This window comes from Typopeltis vanoorti, chromosome 15 (assembly GCF_054136105.1).
Source record: "Typopeltis vanoorti isolate ZY-2024b chromosome 15, IOZ_Tvanoo_1.0, whole genome shotgun sequence".
NCBI classification, from domain to species: domain Eukaryota; kingdom Metazoa; phylum Arthropoda; class Arachnida; order Uropygi; family Thelyphonidae; genus Typopeltis; species Typopeltis vanoorti.
The window spans coordinates 12,854,363-12,876,231 of NC_143563.1; the positions used below are offsets into that span (position 1 = coordinate 12,854,363).

At 35.9% G+C, this 21,869-nt stretch overlaps 1 protein-coding gene across 1 annotated transcript in view; it reads left to right on the forward strand.

Annotated features, from left to right (window-relative positions):
- Nucleotides 1-21,869, forward strand: part of LOC150098392 (cAMP and cAMP-inhibited cGMP 3',5'-cyclic phosphodiesterase 10A-like) — a 534,534-nt gene that overhangs the window by 316,688 nt on the left and 195,977 nt on the right. Inside the window, exon 13 of the mRNA XM_090405194.1 lies at nucleotides 11,405-11,497. Coding sequence (XP_090261320.1) covers nucleotides 11,405-11,497 — 93 coding nt within the window. The remainder of the gene's footprint in view (nucleotides 1-11,404; nucleotides 11,498-21,869) is intronic.

Sequence of the window (21,869 nt, forward strand, 5' to 3'; positions counted from 1 at the left end):
ATCCCTTAACTTCATCTTTCCATGATCATTCTTCCTTCTACTTGCCACGTATCTAAAAAAACTCTCTAGGGTTTTTCTTAGCCTGATTTGCTAATTTCTGTTCATACTCTACTTTTGTTTTCCTTACAAACTAAGTCACTCTCCTGGCTTGTTCTTTATATTCTTCATATGACTGATTACCATTATTCATCTTGTACTTCCTCCAAAGGACTTTCTTTTTTAAGATTTCATGCTTAAGCTCCACATTCGTCCATTTTACGCCAAACTTATTCAGCCTTTTGGGCTTTGGGATACATTTGTACATTGATGCTATTATATATTTCTTTGTCGGTTCCCATGCAGTATTTATTTCCTTATTGCTCAACCTCTCATTCCATGTTATAGCTCCAAGCTGTCTCCTAAGCTTGTCATAATCACCAGCCTTATAATTCCACATATATCCTTTCCTCGCAAAAGCCTGCATATGACTAGCCACAACACAGGTGATTACTTCATGATCACTTTCATCAACTGGAGGAAAATGTGAAATCCCTCTAACAATTACATCCTCTGTTGAAATGATGAGATCTAGAACTCTTGATCCTCGTGTGCCTTTCTTTGCATGCTGCCTGAGATAGTTATCTCTCAAGAACTCGAGAAATTTACTTTCTTTATTCCCAAATGCTATCTCTTCATTCCAATCTATACCTCCATAATTAAAATCACCCATAATAATTACTCTTCCTTTGTACAGTAATCCAAGTTGTTTATACATTTCTTCATCACCACCTTCCTCATTCCCAGGCCTATAGCAACATCCAACTAAATATGTCTTCCTCTCAACCTCCATGTTGCACCACACTGCCTCATAACAATTGCTACTATTTCCCCCTTTCGTGTCTACCTTATGTGGACTTAATTCCCCTGCTATCATCAGCAGCACTCCCCCTCCCTTCCTGCCCTTTCTATCCTCACGAAAAATACTGTACCCTTCCATTTCTATTCCAGTTACGATATCATCTTCAATCAACCATGTTTCACTTATTCCAATGATTTGGAGCCGAATAAACTCAATCACTGAAACCATTTCATCCCCTTTATTTCTGATACTTCTGGTATTTGTAAACAAACACAACTGTTAATTTTAGGTCTATAGCCAATCCTATCCAAGCCATATGTTAGTTGTGATTTCTCCACTACACCTGCCAAATCACTTTTATCACTGCTTACCACATATACCTCCCCAGTCTCCACTTCTCCACCCACATTGCAATGTACTCCATCCTCATACACACATTCACTGCCACTTTCAACATTCACTCTCTCTCTATGCCACGTCTCTCTGTCCACCCGAGCTCCCCCCGTTTCCCTGTTCCTCTTGTATTCCCTTTCTCTCTCATATTTTGCAGATCTTACTGCAAAACAACTACAGGGACGGGATAATGACATTAGAGCATTGCTGGAATAAATGCATTAGTCTTAAGGGAGATTATGTTGAAATAAAATATAATTTTGAAATTATAAATTTGTTTTTTCATTGTTCATTTGCACTGTGATAAAGTTTAATGTATAAATTTGGCAAAATAAGAGATTAACAATAACTAATAATAAAATAGAACAATTATAACAATATACTCTAATAAAAGTTATGTGAACATGAATATAAATAGAATCTTTGCAACTTCAGCATATGATTTTTTTTCTTTCCTTATGAAGTCAATTACTTTCACCGTTTTACTTAAAGGAAGCACTTTACAGCTTCATCTTTAGCACACCATAACAGTTGATCTGCTGACTGAGATGGCTACTTGGTGATTAACAGGAGGGTAGCTTATACAGTGCAGCATGGGTACGCTGGACAAAGCGATGATTCACATCTTAAGTGGTATGGCACAAGATTTCATCATACTACTCAGAATGGCGCACAACTTAAAACTTATGAATTGTTTATTTCTATAATTTTCATTTATTATTTTTGGGTCGTGGTTAACCGCGGATAATAAATCACGGAAAGCGAACCCACAGATAAGGGTGATGAGACTACTGTAAATTGTTGCAGTTGTCTTAGTAGTACCAAGAGATGACATAGTTACTGCCACCACCTGCAAGTTTACTCCATGTTTACAATTAGTGGAATAGGGGTGCAAGTAAAGATGTTTCACAAAGAACATTGTTTGCGAGTGCCAGCAAATGCATATTTTTCACTTTATATTTCATTCCTGACTTCTTCGAATGGTGACAATGTTTATCTGGGTTGTGTGTGTGTGTGTGTGTGTGTGTGCATGCGTGTGTGGAGGGAGAATAGATAGAGATAAGGAGTTGTCTTTGTTCATTGTTTGGCAGCACACTGAACAGACTACTATAATACAGCGTGATTTTCCTATTTTGATATTTTGCCCTTGTGCTCATGCAGCAAGTATATAGTTAGCTCACTAGGACACTTCTTGAGCATCTAATATATTATTATTATCTGAGACCTCTACGGAGTCAAGGACTAATTGAGAGAGAATAAAAATCACCCAAACTAGTTGTCATACCTTCTATTAAAATCATTTACACTAGATTCTCCTAGAGGAAAACTATTCCAGTCACTCACTGCTCTGTGAGAGAAAAACCTCTCTCTTACCTCTTTTTTGACTCTGAACAAACTTAACTTCCTTGGATGCCCCTGTGTTCTCTACCCACCTTCCATATAATGCAAAATTTCATCAGAAAATATCTTATAACACCCATTTGAAAGTTTATAGACCTTTATCATATCACCCTTCTTTCTGCTGTTAACCAGAGTTTGTAATCCACATGCTTGCAATATATCTTCATAATCTAAATACCATGTTATTAGTTACTGAATGGGAAAAATCTCAGCAATGCAAGGGAATCTTTGAAAAAGTGCTTTAGTGAGGTGTATCCGAATTTATCCCTAGTGTTCAAAGAATAATAAGTTAGGAATGAAATGGATGTTCAACCTTATTAAGCAAGAGATTCACAAGGAAATATGTGGAAAGAATTCATGAGATAAGAGTGAGAGGTGTTATGAAATCTATAAATCACAGGCCAGAAAAGTAATGCGTATTGTGCAGAAAGCTAAATCAGAGTATGAAAAGAAATTGGCTATTCATGCTAAAGACAAACCAAAGAATTTTATTGTTATGCCACAAGCAAAAAAAAAGAATGAATGTGGAAGAATAACTTTATTGAATACAGATGGTACTCTAATGTCAGAAGATTATGAGATTTTTCAGTTAATGAGTGCTCATTTTGCTATGATATATCAACCAGGTGTTTGTAACAGGGTGCACAGTTCTACTGCTACATTGGATGAAGAGTTAGAGATGCATGAGAATGAGGTTAAAGAACTCTTGCATAACCTGAAAAGAATTTTGCAATAGGAACAGATGGATTATCAGCAGGTTTGCTAAAGGAATGTTTATCGAATTGGCTAGTCCTTTCACATATTTATATAACTAATTGAGGTTGAAGAGCTCTTGCATAACTTAATAAGTTATACATGAGTAGCACTTCACTATGTTACATACATCTGATTGATATATCTAAGCAAAGTGAGCACTCATTAATTGAGCAGTTCTCATCAGCTTCTGACACTAAAAGTACAATCTGCATTCAATCAAGTTATTCTTCCACGTTCATTCTTTCTTTTGCTTGCAACTTAACACATTCTCCTAGGTTGATCATAATTTTCAGCTTTTTAGTTCAGCATGTAGCTGAACTAAATATCATCAAGTCTTACAGCCTTATTAATATCAAGTTTGCTTAATGCCCCATATACTTCTGTGAGGAAGACTACCCCATATTATTCCTCACTCACAGTCATTCTCTCCTCCTCCTCCTTATCCACTGCTTTCAAAGTCTCCATGATATCGTGCCTCCGTAACGCAATTGGAAGAATGATGGTATGTTTCGCCCTTCAATTGGAAAAGGCCTAGGTTCGATTCTCACCTGTGACTGGAGGAATCTTTATATGGATTTTTTAAGTTGAAGGTGAGTTAGCTGATCTCATATGGAGGTAGCAGGGTTTTTCGACCCAGAAACTTGTGTTTTTCATCCCACATACAGACAAATCGGTGCTTCCAAACACATACCATTTACAGATATAAAATACTGCTGGTGGTGGGCAATCAATGGCTTTGATGTAGATAGATGGTGGTAGAGGTCCAGTGTAGTGGTGGAGACAGAGCTGTAGAGTAGGTGTCTGCCCTCGATGAGTCTTCAGACTCCTTGGAGGTGTCTTGAAATAATAAATAAATGTCTCATTCACAAGGATGAAAGACCTTTATGAACTGCTCATGAAATATCTCAACTATGTTCTCTGCAGCAGTTGTCCTTATACTATTTTAGTCTGGTGTCACATGGCTGAAGTCTATGGATGTGGCATATCACCTGAACTGTTATGCAAGTCGTGGTTTTTCTGGAATTCTCAACTATATCAAAACTTGTGCTACTACCACATGTGCTGTCATAGTAGTTACCTCTATCAGCAATTTTGTGACATTCATGTTTTGCATCAAAAAGATAATGATGAAACTGACTAAATGATATGGAAGGAGTGCTAGTGAAAGCAGAATCTGATTTATGCAAAAGAATTAGCTAAATGAACTAGAAGATACAGAATTTTCTTTTAGTTTATTTAAGAATTTTCGAGGAAAATTCAACAGCAGAATTTTCCTGGAAAATTGTATTGCAGTGCAGAAATAAAAAAAAAAAAAAAATTATTGTGGTAACTATTCTTACTAAACACCGATAATAGGAGGATGACAAGGTGCAGACTAAGTATTTGGGCTACTGAGTCACCATTTTTCTAAATTTTCTTATCCAAGTGGAAAAAACAATACCTGATATTGCAATGAGATACAGATTAGAGAACAGAAGTATATGTAAGTAGGCTATATTAATCATATTGCAACATCTCAATGCAAAAACAGGATAGAGTTTGATGGGATTTTGGTATGCATGTTAGGGGAATTTTGGGGAAAATTTATGATGTTTGACCTAGTTGTTTAAATGCAATTCTTAACCTCAGCAGGAATTAAAACAGAGCAAGATAGTTCTGTTGAACTAGGGTAGTGCAAAACAGATGTATTAAATTATAGCCTAATCAATCTCTGAAGTTATTAAGGAAAAGTTTATGAGAATTCAAATTCAGCAATGGGTGGATAGAATGTTGATACTCCTTAATGAACAGTATGGATTTGTTAATTTGCTCTCATTTAACAATAAAGTTATTCCCAAAAGAGAAGTTATATTATTACAATAAAGAATACTATACAGAAGAAGGTGAAAAATGAATTAGTGGTCGTGATAAGCAGATAGCTTTACCAATAGCTTGCAGAAAGTAGCATGCGAAGAGTTATGGTCAAAAAGTTGGGTTGTGGAACTAGTGAAGTAATCCAGGATTCTCAAACCATTGCTGTTCAGTTTGTATATTAATGAAAATGGCTTGAAGGAAGATATCATTATTTACAGATGATATAAAAGTAGCTTAGGGTGGTAACGTAGAATTCTGACATGGCGTCCCATCTATCCAAATGCAAGCAAATCTGGATAAGCCAGCTGTGGACAAATGATAATGGATGCTAGTTGATTGTTGCCATATGCAAAGTTATTCATTTAGTGTTGAAGAGATCCTGGATAACATGCTATATTAATGGAATTTTGCTCAAAGAAAATAATGAAGCTAGGATTCTCAGAATGATGGGACTGACAGGAAATTAAAATTCAGGGAACTTATTGTAAAGATTGTAAAAACAACACAGAGGATAATAGTGATGCTGAAAAGGACACTGCCATATATGAATAATGTTATCACTTTCTCTTCCTTGATACGACTTCATCTGAACTACTGATCTGACATTTGGTCTTCCATTTTTAAGGGAATGAGAAAATCATAGGGAGGTTTTTGTTTTATGAATCCATAAAAGATACGTAAAAGAACCTATAAGCACATCAGTACTGCATGTGGAATAGAGCTGAGAATTCGTAAAGTAGTTTATTGACTTTTTTTAAAATTGCAGGTTGTAGTTGATTATGAATACTTAATCCTTCATGAAAAAGTCTGTTTTAGAAGACAGAGGTAGACAGAATAAAAAATAAGAAGCAGGTTCAGTGTGTTTGCAGTTGTACTGAAGAGGAATCCTGCTGAGCATGTGTTCCTCTTGCTTTAACAGACCCATCAGAAAGTGGAGGAATGATGGTTGCCAGTCCATTGGAGTAGTGACTATGGAGGTACATGTACAACAGACACAGAACTGAAACAGTATATCTGTGAGATAGAAATTGAAATGAGTTTGTATGGAAGAAGATTACCTATGAGCCAAATTGCTCTCTTCTGGACAGCATTGAGAATTTTTAGGGAAAGTTTAGGTGTAGCACCCTAAATATGTGAACAGTGATTGGAATGTTAGTACAGAGAGAGAAATTGGATTCTGCCTGGTGATTTGTGTATTACTGAAAGGTATGTGTAGATGAGCTGAGATCCCTTTTGTGAGAGAAAAGGCAAGATGATTGCATTTGGTGACATTGAAGGTGGCAAGTAATCAAGATATTGTTAGGACAGATTAAGGGAGTGTGACCTACAAACCCTAGTGTGCAGTCAGAGGAGAGATGATGACAAAAACTTGGCAAGCTGATAAAAGATTTTATACAGTGGACATGGAACATTTCCTAACATTCTAACATTTACTAAAAGGTGAATCCTGTCAGTATATGTTAGGATGGAAGAGAACAGAGGATCATTTGTAGAAGCTGAAATTGAGTATGGAGTGGAATGGCTGAGTTTTTTCTCTTAATGGAAAGATACTTAGTGGAATGGGTTGGCAGTGAAAATAACATGTGTATCTGTGAATGAGTTAAGGGGTACGATAAATGGGATGCAAACAAAATTGGTCCACCAATTGAGTTCTTACTCTTCTTGAAGTTCCATATTATCATTTATTATTATTCAAAACTTATTCATGGAGTCACAAGGTTCACCATGGAAGGCCAACCTTACACAAACAAAGTCTATCATAACATGCTTAAAACCATTCTCTATCTGCATGCTCATCACCCTATCAGGCAATGCATTCCATGGTCTAGCCACCCTCCATGCAAAAAAGACACTTTTCACTACCTTTTGCAACTTCCAGGGATGATCCCTTATCCTTGTTCCTTCCCTTTGGTCTACTATATGAAAAATCTTCCTAGTGTGTCAGACACAATGTGGTCTGATCTGGGCTTTATGCAATCTAATCACTGCATCAGACCACCTTTATCTCTGCTGGAGATAAAGTAGTATCTTAGTATTGCAACACTCTTGGATTACCTTTGTAGTATGTCTCATAAACTTCATAGTTAAGGTGATTATCACCTAAAAATCCCTTGCCTCCTTCATTTCCATTAGTGTAATTCCACCAACAAAATACACAATCAGGCATTGGTGGATACCAAATTTCAAGACCTTACCTTTAGTTCCATTAAAGATATCCCAATTCATTTGCTTGTTGGTACAGCTTATTCTAATCCTCTTGAAGGGCCACCACATTGGTACTATTAGTAATAACCCTTCCAAGCTTCACATCATCTGCAATCAACTGAATATCACCCTAAAGTGCATTGACAATATCATTGATTATTACCATTCTCAGTAACAAGCCCTGTGAAACTTCATTTGTACTGTGAGATTTCCTTTCATTAATACTGTTCTCTATGCAACTCTGATAGCTATCAGGTAGCCCATTTCTAATCTACTTTACTAAACTGATATCTAATCCCCATGTAACTTAAATATCAATTAATCACGTGTCACCCTATCAAATACCTTTTCAAGAAAACAAAAAGACAGCATATGCCTTTTGTTCATAATAGTTCTCATATTAATTTATTATAAAAGGCAAACGAATTACTGAAACAAGTGCCTCTTAACGATATTACCCTCATCTGCCCAATTTTGAATATTATCTCTTACTAATTTCTCCAAAATTCTCCACTGTATGGAAACAAAGGGAATGAATTTGTTGAATATTTGAGGGACAACTATCTTAGGCAGTATGTAACAGAGGCTACACGAGGATCGAGGGTCTTGAATTTGATAATCTCATCAGAAGATATTATTATAAATGAAATGTCAAATCTTCTTTTAGTTAGTGAAAGTGGTCACTTGGGTGGTAGTGACCAGCCCTATCAGGTCTTTTGTTAGAAAAGATTATATGTGGAACTATAAGGCTAGTGATTATGACAAACTTAGGAGACAGCTTGCAGCAATATCATGTAATGAGAATTAGACAGGAAGGAAATCAATATTGCTTGGTCCCTACTCAGGAACTATCTGGTAGAGGCAGTGACTGAGTATATTCCAAAGGTCAGGAGATTTAATAAGGTAGGCTGTAAAATGGATGACAGATGGGTCATCCAAAATGGTGAAGCATGCAATCTGAAAGAAAAAGGCATTGTGGAAGCAGCACAAGATGAGTGGTAATAATCACATACTTGAGGAGTACAAAGGGCAAGCAAGGAAGATTACTTGCTTGGTAAGGGTAGTGAAAGTGCAGTAAGAACAGCAATTAGCAAATGAGACAAAAAGAAATCCTAGGGAGTTTATTGAATATGTGGCCAGTAGAAGGAAGAATGATTATAGGAGGATGATAAACACTGCGGAAGAAATAGGAGTAGTGTTAAATGAGCAGTTCATTAAAGTATTTCATTCTTGTGATTGCAACATAATGCAAAACTTGAGAACAGTGTCAATTGAGAATGAACCATTGATAGTGAGTGAACGGGAGGTATATGAGGAAAACAATGCTTGATGGACTTGATGGTATATCACTGCATGATATACCATCACACAGGGAATATTTCAGGGAGTTATAACTAAGGCTTCAAATTATAGGCTGATTTGCTTGTCTGGGTCAGAGTGTTGGAGAAGCTAGTGAGGATAAAGATTCAGAACTGCTTGACAGCAGCAGAATTCTCTTTGATGGACAGCATGAGTTTGCTGAAGGAAGATATTTTAATAATTTGCTTACTAGTTATAACAAGGTGACAACTACATTGGGCAAGGGGGGGGGATGCATATACAGTAGTAGTATATTTAGATTTTGCAAAGGACTTTAATAGATTGCCACATTACAAGCTAGTGATTAAATTGAGACAGATGAGATTGTATTGTAGATTAGTACATTTGATTGGAGATTGGCTGTCTGATAGGTATCAGCAGGGATATGATTTGGGTCCATTGTTGTTTAATTTGTATGGAAATGGAATTGGAAGGGGCTTAAATGATATACAGTTGTTTGCAGGTGATGCAAAGTTGGGAAGAGTTATGAGATATAGAACAGATGCTGTAGCCTTGCAAGAAGACTTGAATAGCATCACTTTAATGTAAGATTTTAAAATTTGGGAAGCACAGATGGGATGCAGGGTATAGGATTGGTGGGGATATCTTAAAGGAGGTGGAGGGACATTTTGCTACATGAGAACAACACAAAGGATTATAAAGATGTTATGATTCCTTTGTTATGTTGCATATAGATTGCTGTACACAGATTTGATCACCTGGTTTTCAAAAGGAATGTGAGTTATTCAAGAGGATTCAGAGACAATTGACTAAGTCAGTTTCTGGTCTCTGGAATGCAGAGTATGAGGACAGATTGAGAGAATGCAAATTGCAGAACCTAGTAGATAGAAGGAAGGGGGGGGGGAACATGATCAAGGCATATAAGTTGGTAAGGGGTAATTACCATATAAATGTGGATGAGAATTTTTCATAGAATGTCTAGAAACAAGAACTATTCCTGGAAGTTGTATAAGGAGGGTGTGAACAAGAGGGTGAGGAGTAGATTTTTTTGCATCAAGAGTTGTGAGTGATTGGAATGCATTTAAGTCAAGACATGATGAGCTGTGCATCTGAGAGTGGAACCTCCCATAATGAGTCTCTTGACTCCATGGAGATCTGATGATAATACTAGTAAAATTTAACAGCTGCACAAGGAATACACACTGCTCTGATCTATGGTTTAACACCTCCATTCTATCACCACTCTTATGCAATGGCACTATCTTATCTTCCTTGTATTCCTTGGACACATTTCCATTAACTAGACTTTCATTCACAGCCAGGCCAGTGGAACAGTCCGTTTCTTAGCATATTCTCTAAAACACATGGTGAAATCCTATTCATTGGCATTGCCTTATTTATTTCCAGTATTAAATACTAAGTATTTGAAATAGATTCTCCTCATGCACCTCTAAATTCAACCCTCCCCATTCCTCCAGGGATGAAATACAGTGATCCTTAAACAGCTCCATTATGTTCTACATTGGTCACATCACCCCATTTCCATCCAACAGGGTCATTTGTCTACAATCATTTCTCCTCCTCCTTGCTTCTCAACAAAGGCATTCATTTGGATTTCCCTTCAATTCTGCACAGTGCTACTTTCTTCTCGTATTCCATTTTTGCCTTCCTTACTATGGTAGTCACTTTCCTAGTTGGGTCTTATATTCCTCATGCAACTGCTCTGTGTCTCTTTCTGTTTATACGTTTTCTGTCACTTCTTTTTCATCTGTACTTCCTGTCTGATTTCACTAGTCATCTGCTTTACAACAAATCATATCATCTTTTTCAGTTGAGGCATGGTGTTTGCCATTAAAGCTGATAAATATTTCTTCTAGCTCCTGTACACTGTTGATATCTCTCCCTTTCAATTATTCCATCTACAGAACTACCTCTATATGATTTATAAGATTATTATTGTTACTGACTTTATAATTCCACATAAATTTCTTTTTCTTTGATACTTCTACATGTTTCCAGATGGTGAAAGCAGCTTTGCCTTCACCATCTGGAGGCAAAGAGATATACCTGTTGTAATCAGATCCTCTGATGCTAAGACCAAATCCAAAATACTTAATCCTCTTATTCTCTCTATATTATTATTATTATTATTATTATTATTATTATGTGACACCTCCAAGGAGTCCAAAGACTCATTGAGGGAGGGCACCTACTGTGCAACTCTTTGTCTCCACCCTCAATCCACCAACTAAAAGAAAACATTCCCCAGGTGAGACATTTGTTCCTCAAGAATTCCAGATCCATTGCCTTACTAATAGATATTGTTTATACTGCTATAGTTAAAATCTCCCATAATGATCACAAACTATGCACTTGCCAAACTTATCTGCCTGAAGATTGCTATGTACATCCCTTCTACATTCCCTCACCTACAGTATCATCCAATTAAATATCTTGTCCTGCCCACTCACCTTTGCCTCACATAATATCCCTTCCATTAGTGCTTTTCCTTCCAAATTCTCTACTCTCAGAGAACACAGCTCATCACTTATGATAAGTAACACTCTACCACCCTGTTTATTCTTTCTCAAGGCTATATAAATAATAATAAATTATAATATTTTTTTCTCCCCATAGGCACATGGTGAATGATAGTCATATAGGATATGTAGCCAGAACCAAAGACAAGTTAAATATTTATGATTGCAGGAGTGATGATAGATTTGACAGGTAATTACATTGTGAGATTTATCTAATATTCTCTCTTGATTAAACAGTAGTTTAAGCTAAACTCAGTTCCTATCTATCACAACTTTAATATTTTACTTTGACATTGGAATGTTGTTTCACTTTGCAATTTCATTCATTTGACTGATGACATATATCTAATATTAAGTCACTGAATTTTAGAAACCTAGCTGTTTAGTGTAATACAGAATTCTTGTGTAAGAAATATTATTAAGTTTAATTATAATATGTTACACATGTAGCTCATCTTAAGGTGTTGATCATTATTCATGTTACTTTTTTTAACAGTACTAACTTGAAACATCAGTTTAGGACAAAATAAACAATGAATCTATTATGCCTACTGATATTTTGCTTAACTCAAACCAGAACCTATAAAGCACAAAACCACTTGTCAGAAATATGAAGAAACAATTCAAAATTGAAACAGCAAAAGTGAGAACTAAAGTTCAAACTAGAGCTATCTGTCACTAAAGATATAGGTAGCATATGATTATCAGGCTGAAAGGGATTTAATTAATTAATTAATTTCTCAAATTTGGAATGAACTTATTAACCACACTTTTTGAGATTAGAGGAGTACTTCATTGCTAATTCTGACTCAAGCAATATCTTCTTAGATGTTGTAATGGTTTCTTGTAGCACTCCTGTTTTCTTCAATCTAATTATATGGAAAGGAATGTCTAAAATTTGCCATAATGCTAAAAGCATATGTATTTCTTATACTCTTTAGGATAGATGTTAACAATTCTTCCTGCTTTTTTTATGAATCCCTCCATCCCTTCATATTATATACTAGTGCAATGTGGATGGTCTTAGGATTACATAATTCTGTTAATCTGTTCTCAGAAACCAAGAACAGACTAAACATTAAATAATCCCAAATGTCTGTCCTAAACATGATCCTTTTTCAAGCCACTTCAGACCTGTAGAAAACTATGTAGCCTCACATCAGGTAATGAAATTATTCATCTAACATCTTGAAGACATTTGCAAATGGCTATGATAGAGTGAAATTTGAACCAACATTCTACTGGTCAAAGATAGAAAGTGCTATCCACTTCAGTAAAAAGGCAAACAAAAATATGTCCTAAATAGAGCAAAAATCAATGTTTGTCTAAAATAGGACAAATTGAAGGCATAAAGCACTTTATACACTTTTAGATATATAAAAGAATGGAATTGGTCCTTCATGACCATTTACCATATACACGTTGCATTCATTTAACATGATGGTGCAAAAGCAACTAGGCAATCTAATAATTTCTTTGAGGGAAAAATGAAATTGTACAAACATGATGATGATGGATTGCGTTTGAATGACTTTCGAATGAGAGCACTGGAGAAAGTGTTCCTGGGTTTAAGTACAATGTGTGATGTATGCAAGAGATCAGAAGCAAGAGACAAAGTGAAAAATCATGAGAGTGGTATTGAAGAGACAGAAGTGCTTGGCAGTGGAAACTGTACTAGTAGTGTGTGAGAGATGAAGAGAGAACAGAATGCTAGAGGAACACGGAAAGAGGGGAAGCCCAGGTGGACAGGGACACATTGCATAGGGAGAGTGGATGTTGAAAGTGGCAGTGAATGTGTGTATGAAGATGAAATATTGCAATGTTGGTAGGAAAGTTGAGACCGAGCAGATATATGTGGTAAGTGGTGATAAAGGTGATTGGGGAGGTGTGGTGGGGAAATTGCAACTAACCAGTGGCTTAAATAGGACTGGTTACAGACATAAAAATGAATGACTGTGTGTTTTTACAAACATCAGAAATAAGGGAGATGAAATGGTTTCAATTGAGTTTATTCACCCAAAAATCATTGGAATAAGTGAAACATGGTTGAATGAAGGTAATATTCTAGTGAGAATAGAAATGGAAGGATACAGTATTTTTTGGATACAGGATAGAAAGGACAAGAAGTGAGGGGGGGGGAGTGCTGCTGATGATGATAGCAGGGGAACTATGTTTACATAAGGTAGACATGAATGAGTGGCAGTGTGGTGTAATGTTGAAGTTGACAAGAAGTTGGATGGTGCTATAGGCCAGTGAATGCTGATAATAAATTTAGTGTAATCCTTTATCCAAGTGTGTGCAAACAAAGTTTGCCCTGAAAGTATCTGGAAAGAAAGGACTGGGGTAAAGTGGTACAACAACGGGCAACTCCTTGCAAAGGTGGAGCAAGCTACCAACACTCCTATCTCAGTATCTCCCATAATGCAAAACACATCTCCTTGCGGATATGTATGATGTTATGCATTAAGGGAAAGGCCACTACCCCAGACTAGTTTCGACCTTTATTGAGGTCTCTTCAGTGGGAGCCAGGCCCAAGTGCAGATACCAGGCAGAAGCATTAGCAAGGTCATCTCCTCCTCCTTGTGAATAGATGGAAGTGGGGAGATATGATTGACACATGTAAGCTAGTCATTGGTTGTTATCAGGTTGATATGAAAGAGATTCTTCATAGAACGGAAGAGGGAGATTCTGAACCCCCCATATTCAGAACCGCCATATAGGCAGACTCATTGTGGGAGGTTCTTCTGTCACACCTACAGCTTATTGTACCATTCCTTAAATACATTCATATTCTCTGCAGTCATCACACTCTCATATAATGCACTCCAGTCATTCTCCACTTTTCATGCGAAATGTCTGCTTCTCACTTCTTTGAAACTCTTGTTCTCCCTTAACTCCCAGCATTATATGAAAAACTTCTTCAACTTTAATCGGATGAAATCTCCTTATCAGCTTATATGTCTCTATCTCACCTCCCTCTTCCTCCTCTTATCCATTATACTCTGCAATTTGCATTTTCTAAACTTTTTTTTTTCCTCAATATTCCAAAGACTTGAAACCACCTTAGTCAATCATCTCTGGACCCTTTCTGATATCTCTTAATTGTTTTGAAAATCAGGCAACTAAAGTATAAAGCCAAAGTACCATTGTATAAGGCCTAATCAAAGTCTTATACATTGGAATATACCTGATAGTCTTTAAGTACCAAAGCCTTATCAATATCAAGTTTACTTAATTCCCCCATATACTTCCGGCTCACTCACTGTCAGTCTCTTCTTCTCCCTTTCCACTGCACTCATACTCTACACAGTGTCACATTCATGAGGAGGATCAAATACCTTTATTTGATCCTCCAAATAAAGCTGCTCATTTAATATTTCAACTATATCGTATGGTGGTTATCCTTTTACCATTTTCCATAACTAATATCATTCTTCCATAATCATTTCTTATTCTGCAGGCACATATCGAAAGAACTCCCTAAGGATTTTGTTTTGGCTTCATTAGCTAACTGCTGTTCATACTGCACTTTTGCTACCCGTAACCAAGTCAGTTTCCTGGTCTGTTGTTTGCACTCCTCATGGAGATTTATTTGTACTCCTCATGCAGATTTATCTTTGTACTCCTCATGCAGATTTATCATTTATACTTGTAATTTTATATTTACCATATTTTATATTTTATACTATATATTTACTATATTTTATATTTAATTAAAGAGCCTGTGTAGCTCAGTGGATGTGGCGTTTGCCAACCACGGTGCTTGGCCGCACGAAGGAAGACTTGGTTTCGAGTCTAGTCGGCGACTAAAGGAAATTTTTGTAAGCCTTTTTTCGACCGGTTCCCGAGTTAGTCGATCTCTGGCACGGGCAAGCAGGTTTTTCCTCCTGGAAACTTGGATTTTTCATCCTGTAAACTCAAGAAAATCGACCGTAGAACCCACATTATTTCAGACATTAAATATATTGTGTTAGGGTTAGGGACCACGAGATGGCGACACATTTGAGCCGTCTCTCTTCACTGAGTACCGCTTAATTAGTGATAGCCTTGGGCCATCTATCTCTGATTGGTACCAGTGGAGATTGAACTGCCCACTCAGTCTCCAAAAGTTAGATAGGGCTAAATGGCCTCGCCTACTCCCCGTATACGGGAATAAAAAAGGCGTTAGCTGATTAGCTTATATTTAATTATATTATTATAATTTAATTTATTCTTGTAAACAGTTCTGTTGTATGGAAGTGAAATATGGACAATAAAACAAAAAGACAAACAAAGATTAATAACAGCTGAAAAATGAAGTTTATCAGAAACACTGCAAAATATATTCTATTCAATCACAAAAGAGATGAATAAATTATGAAAGAATTAAACCAGGAATCAGTAATAGAAAAAATTAAAAAAATATAAATATAAATGGATGGATCATATTGAAAGAATGAAAACAGAAAGATTACCAAAATAAGCCTTAAAATATAAACCATTAGGAAAAAGAAAACCAGGATGTCCTTTTAAGAGATTCAATGATGACTTCTAAGGCCGGAAATCCTTGACAAGCATGATGATGGCTTGTAATTTTATCTTTCTCTAAATAAATAATCAAAGTTTGGTTTAAATTAAATGTTTATATTTCTTCATCTTTGTTAAATAATCAAAAATCAAGAAAGAATTTGCTGCATTTCATTTTCAGATGATGATGAAAATACTGAATAATACAATGGTAATTGGGTTTCCTGATTGCAATGCCCATGAAAAGAATTGCTAATAAATAGCATACTGAAGGGGAAGGTTTAATTTATTTTTTAACAGTATCAAGAGGTTCAGTGGAGAATATTTCATTTCTTTGCAAATTATGCAAAGTTGCTGAGATTCATAAGGAGTGATGATGATTGATGCATGTCCTATTAGGAAGAGTTAAATAATTTGTAATATGGACTCATTAACACATACAGCTCACATAAAGCTTCATAAATATAAAACCTTGCATTTAAAAGCAATAGGATTGTTGCTTATGTTATTTTTCTCTGTCAGGTTGTGGAACTGTCCTTTAGCAAATAGCTATGGGATCTGAAGAAAGTTGGAGGAAGCTGTTCTCTCACATGATATGATGAAAGATTGAGACATAAAACATCCAACTTAATAATAATGATACAAATGGAAATTACTCATGTAGAAACTAAATTTTTTTACTGTGGTTGGGCTAAGGAATTTTTTTCTGTTTTTATAATTTTTTTGTATTCTTTATTCATTTTTTACCTGGTCTGGAAACCCTGGGACCCAGCTCTAGGGACCAAACATGAACTTTTTCAAGCCACTGAAGGCTTCTAGTAAATGAAGACGTGATCTCAAACCAACAATGAAAATTCATCTGCTACCTAAAGATCATCACAAACATCCATGCTTATGACAGGATTCGAACCACAGTCTGTTGGGTGGAAAGTAGATACACTAGCCAAGCCAGCAAAATTACTCCAAAATTTTAGGTTGAGTTTCTCAACTATTTTCAATATAAGAATAATTAAAGAGAATAGATTAACAATTACAGATAAGTGCATGTTAGATTATATGATGTTACTGGCATTGGAAGAACACTATCTGTAATGTCACTGAATCCAAAGAAACAGCAGTTAAAATTAACAAAAAAATTAATTAATTAACAGTAGTGAGGATTAAATTAAGGGGATAAGAAACCCCTTATTATTTTCCAGCCAGCATGCGAATTTTAATTTAATTAAGTTCAAAAACTATGATATAAAAGTTTCATGCCGAAGAACTTTCGGCGAATCCAAGCGTAAGTGACCACTTGGTAGTATCACACCAAGGCAACTCAAAGCAAAGGTGGAGCAAGCTCCCTCACTATCCTTGATATTTACTCATAATGTAAAAACACAGCTCCTAGGAGATGTAATACTGTCATTACATTATGAGGAGAGGTTACTACCCAGACCGGTTTCAACCTTTTTTGAGATCTCATCAGTGAGTTGGTAAACCTGGATGATATCAAAGTTTAAGTGAAAAGAACTTACATACCTTCACTATACAAATGCCAGACAGGTGTGCCCATATATATTATTATATATTATATAACTAAGATGAAAAGCCAAATGGCTATTTTTTCTGGCGAAGTTAATTAAATTAAGGGGATAAAAAAACCCTTATTATTTTCCAACCAGTATGCAAAACTTTAAGATCGAAAACTACAATCTAAGAGTTTCATGCCGAAGAACTATTGGCGAATTCAAGCGTAAGTGACCACTTGGTAGTACCACACCAAGGCAACGTGATGCAAAGGTGGAGCAAGCTCCCTCACTATCCTTGATTTTTTCTCATAATGTAAAAACAAGAGTTGCCTTGGTGTGTGTGGTACTACCAGGTGGTCACTTACACTTGGATTCGCCGATAGTTCTTTGGCATGAAACGCTTAGATCGTAGTTTTCGATCTTAAAGTTTCGCATACTGGCTGGAAAATAATAAGGTTTTTTTTTTATTCCCTTAATTTAATTAACTTCGCCAGAAAAAATAGTCGTTTGGCTTTTCATCTTAGTATTGAGAATTATTATTATTACTATATGGTTATTCTTCATGGAGTTAGAAGACTCATTTCAAGACACCTGCACTACACATTTATATACACAGTACCTATCTACCTATCATATCTCTCTTTAAACTCAAGCACTTGTCAGGGCACTCACAACTACTCTGGCAATTTATTCCACTCATTCACCACTCTCCAAGCAAAAAAATCTTGTCCATATGCTCTTACTAACCACACTCTTACACAGTTTCCATGGATGATCTCTAGTTCTCTTATTATTTGTTATATATCGAAAAATTTCCTTTATGTCAATTTTATGAAACTACTTTAATATCTTATATAAGTTTCTATCATGCCCCATATTTTCTGTTAAACTTTGCAATCCACACACCTTCAAGCCATCCTCATACAGAGCATTCCACAGACCTGTGGCCAGCTTGGTCATCTTTGAATCCTCTCCATCACCTCCTGATCTCCAAGAATCCAGGTGACCATATCTGTGTGCAGTAGTCATGATGTAGCTGAATCATAGCCTTATAAAGAAGGATAATAATAATAACCTCCTTTAATTGTTAGTGTGTTTTTTAACATCCAAGTAATTTTTTGAGCTATTTTGTCAACTTTTGCAGTATACCCTCTGAACTTAACTCTCTATATCTCTATATTTGAAGCTATATCCTGGTAAGATTACCTTTACTATATTTAGCAAGAAGTAACGAAAATTAATTCCTCCGAAAGTAAATTGTTCCTAGTTGCTGCAGTATTCAGTGAGTCAAGATTTAATATGTGATGTACTAAGACTTTTCCCTCTTCAAATGATAAATGCTGTGTTATTGAATTAAGTGTTCATTAACTGAATGAGAATACTCTGACGCCTATTCGTTGTGATTTAGGAATCTCGAGCTTACATGAACTAAAATTGATTAACTGACCCTAGAGAATCACAAATTGAATGTCTGAATGTTCATGAGTTGTATTCTTCTGAATATCTTTAACTGATTTGATATTTAAAATTGTTTTGAAATGTAACCTTAATCAGAGTAGAGTTATGATATAAGCTCTTTGTAATAAGAAGGATAAGATCTGTATAATATAATCTTTAATTATAAAGTTTAAGCTCAGCTGAGTAGTATACTAGTGACTTAATGAGAACTCTATATTCGTTCTTTCATAATGTCCCTGTTGGAATATTGTGTTATGATGTAATTTATGGGTCACTGCATTAAATAATTTTGTTTGAATTGAATCTTGAATTTGCCTGATTTTTTCATTGCACCACTCATTAAAATATTTTGAATCTCAGCAGGAACCCTATGTAATAAAAATAAGAACCTCGGCCTAAATTCAGCTTTATAATAACCTGATACAGTTGAAGGTTGATTTATCTAAGTTGCTTTTGCAATTTCTGAATATGGAGTGGCGCAGTATAATATAAATATTCTTCACATTCGATTGATATATCAGTCCTCAACAAATTGAATTTATGACAAGAGATAATAATAATAAGATAAAACGTGATTGAGAAGAGATACGATACAATACAATACAACATCCTCTGAACTTAACTCTCTGTCCACCATTATCCTAATGGGAATAGAAAGAAGAGTATAATGTTTTTCATGAGGATAGAAAGGACAAGAAGGGAGAGGGAGTGCTGCTGATGATGATAGAAAGAGAATTTTCTCCAGGGAAATAGTGGTAATGATTATGAGGCAGTGTGGTGTGAGGTGGAGGTTGACAGGAAGACATATTTAGTTGGATGTTGCTATAGGCCAGGGAATGTGTAGGATGGTGATGAAGAAATATATAATGCAGTGATGCAATGCAATGATATATTGCAGATATGATGATTCAAACGTGGGGAGAATTACAAGTTGCACTGCTGATGTCATTTCCCCTTCAGGAAGATTCGAGTAGCCTTTTGACACAGACAAAGGAGTGGGGTTGTAGTTTTAATATTAAAACTATTAATAAAAATGAAGTTTAGAGGACATATTGCAAGTGTTGTAAAGACTGCACATCTTAATGCTACTATAATAAGAAGTACTCTAACATGTAGGGATAAGGAAGTGGTTGCTCCACTGTATAAAGCACTGATCAGTCCACACTTGGACTATTGTGCTTAAATCTGATCATCTGGTTTTCATTGTGATGTGGAGATATTGGAGAGGGTCTAGAGTGACTAAGACAATATCAGGACTTTGGAATGCTGGCTATGGAGAAAGAGAGAGGGTGAAGTAATGCGGATTGCAGAGCTTGGTGGATAGGAGGAAAAGAGGTGATATGATAGATACATTTAAGTTAGTGAGTGGGTTAGTGTACAAAGGAAGGGTAATTATTATTGGCGATTTTAATTATTGTGGTATAGATTGGAATGAAAAGATTGCATTTGGAGAAAATTAATTTTTTGAGTTCTTGAAAGGCAACATGTATAGGTGGGCATGCAAGGATTGAGAGTTTCATTTCATCAGAGGATGTAATTGTGAATGCAGTTTCACACTTTTCTCTAGTTGGTGAGAATGATCATGAAGTTATCACCTGGGTTGTGGTTAGCCATATGCAGACTTCTGTGAGGAAAGAATATATGCGGAAGTACGGCTGGTGATTTTGACTAACTTAGGAGACAGCTTGGAGCTGTAGCATGGAATGAGGAGTTGAGCAGTGAAGAAATAAATTGCTGCTTAGGAACTGACAAAGAAATACATAACAGTATCAATGTGTGAATGTATTCTTAATATCAAAAGGGTGAATAAGGTAGGTGTAAAATGGATGAATGAGAAGTTTAATCATGAAATCTGGAATAAGAATGGAGGCTGCACAAGATATATACCGGTAATTGTAATAATCAGTTGCATGAAGAGTATAAAGAGAAGGCCAGGAGAGTGACTCATTTGGTATGCACAGCAAAAGTGCAGTAAGAGCAGAAATGAGCAAATCAGGCCAAGAAAAACCCTCAGGAGTTTTTTGATATGTAGCAAGTAGCAAGAAGATTGATGATGTTAATGGATAAAAGTACATTAGGAACTGCTCCATTGGACATAGTCGAGGTATTCAGTATATAATTTCTTGCTATCTTTAATTAATATTTTCAGTGAGTGTAACATATGGTATATATACGTACATACGGTACGTATTTATATACCGTATATATACATACGGTATTTATACGGTATATAAATATTTCAGCAATTTCCGACTTTTTTATTTATTATTATTATTATTTTTTTTGATTTACAAATTGCTTTACACAATATTTTTATTATGAATGAATCACTAAGCCTATATTCTCTGAAAATGAATAATAGATCTAAATTTTTATTATAAAATATTTCCAGTACTTCTTCAAGTGCCATCTCCTAGAAGGAGGTTGGCAACATTGTCATGGAACTTTTTTCTTTCTTTTGCTGCTCTGGAACATTTATGGTAATTCAAGCCAGTCCAATCCTTAATGTCTTCAAACCACATTCTCCTGGGTCTATCTCTCCCTCTTTTTCCACCCAGTTTCCCTTCTAATATTAATTTCTGAATGCCTTCTTGTCTCTTGGATTGACTCTCACATCCAGTTTATCCTGGCACAAACATATTATTTACATAGCTTCCTTAGCCTTCAAAAAACTTCATGTTCTTTTTCTTTCCCATTCTAAACACTACTTCTCTTCCACTCAACTCCTAATACTTTATATGTCTCATATCTGTCCAACTTTGGAGTACTGTTCCCACATTTAGGGTGCAGCACCCAAGACCGTCCTAAGAATTCTTGATGATAATTCAGAACAGGGTATTCTGCTTAATAGATGACTCTTCCCTTACAGTTTCCTCAGTCACTTTATCATAGGCACTCTGTTTCAACACTGTGCCTTTTCTATAGATACTTTCATGGATATTGCTCTTCTGAATTGGCTGCTATCCCTCCACTTTCTGATAACCATGTAAGAACTAGAGCAGTGACTTGTCAGCACCCATACACTGTTCAGCTCTGAACACACCGAACTAGCTTTTCATCATCTTCCTTCCTTCGATTCACCTCTGT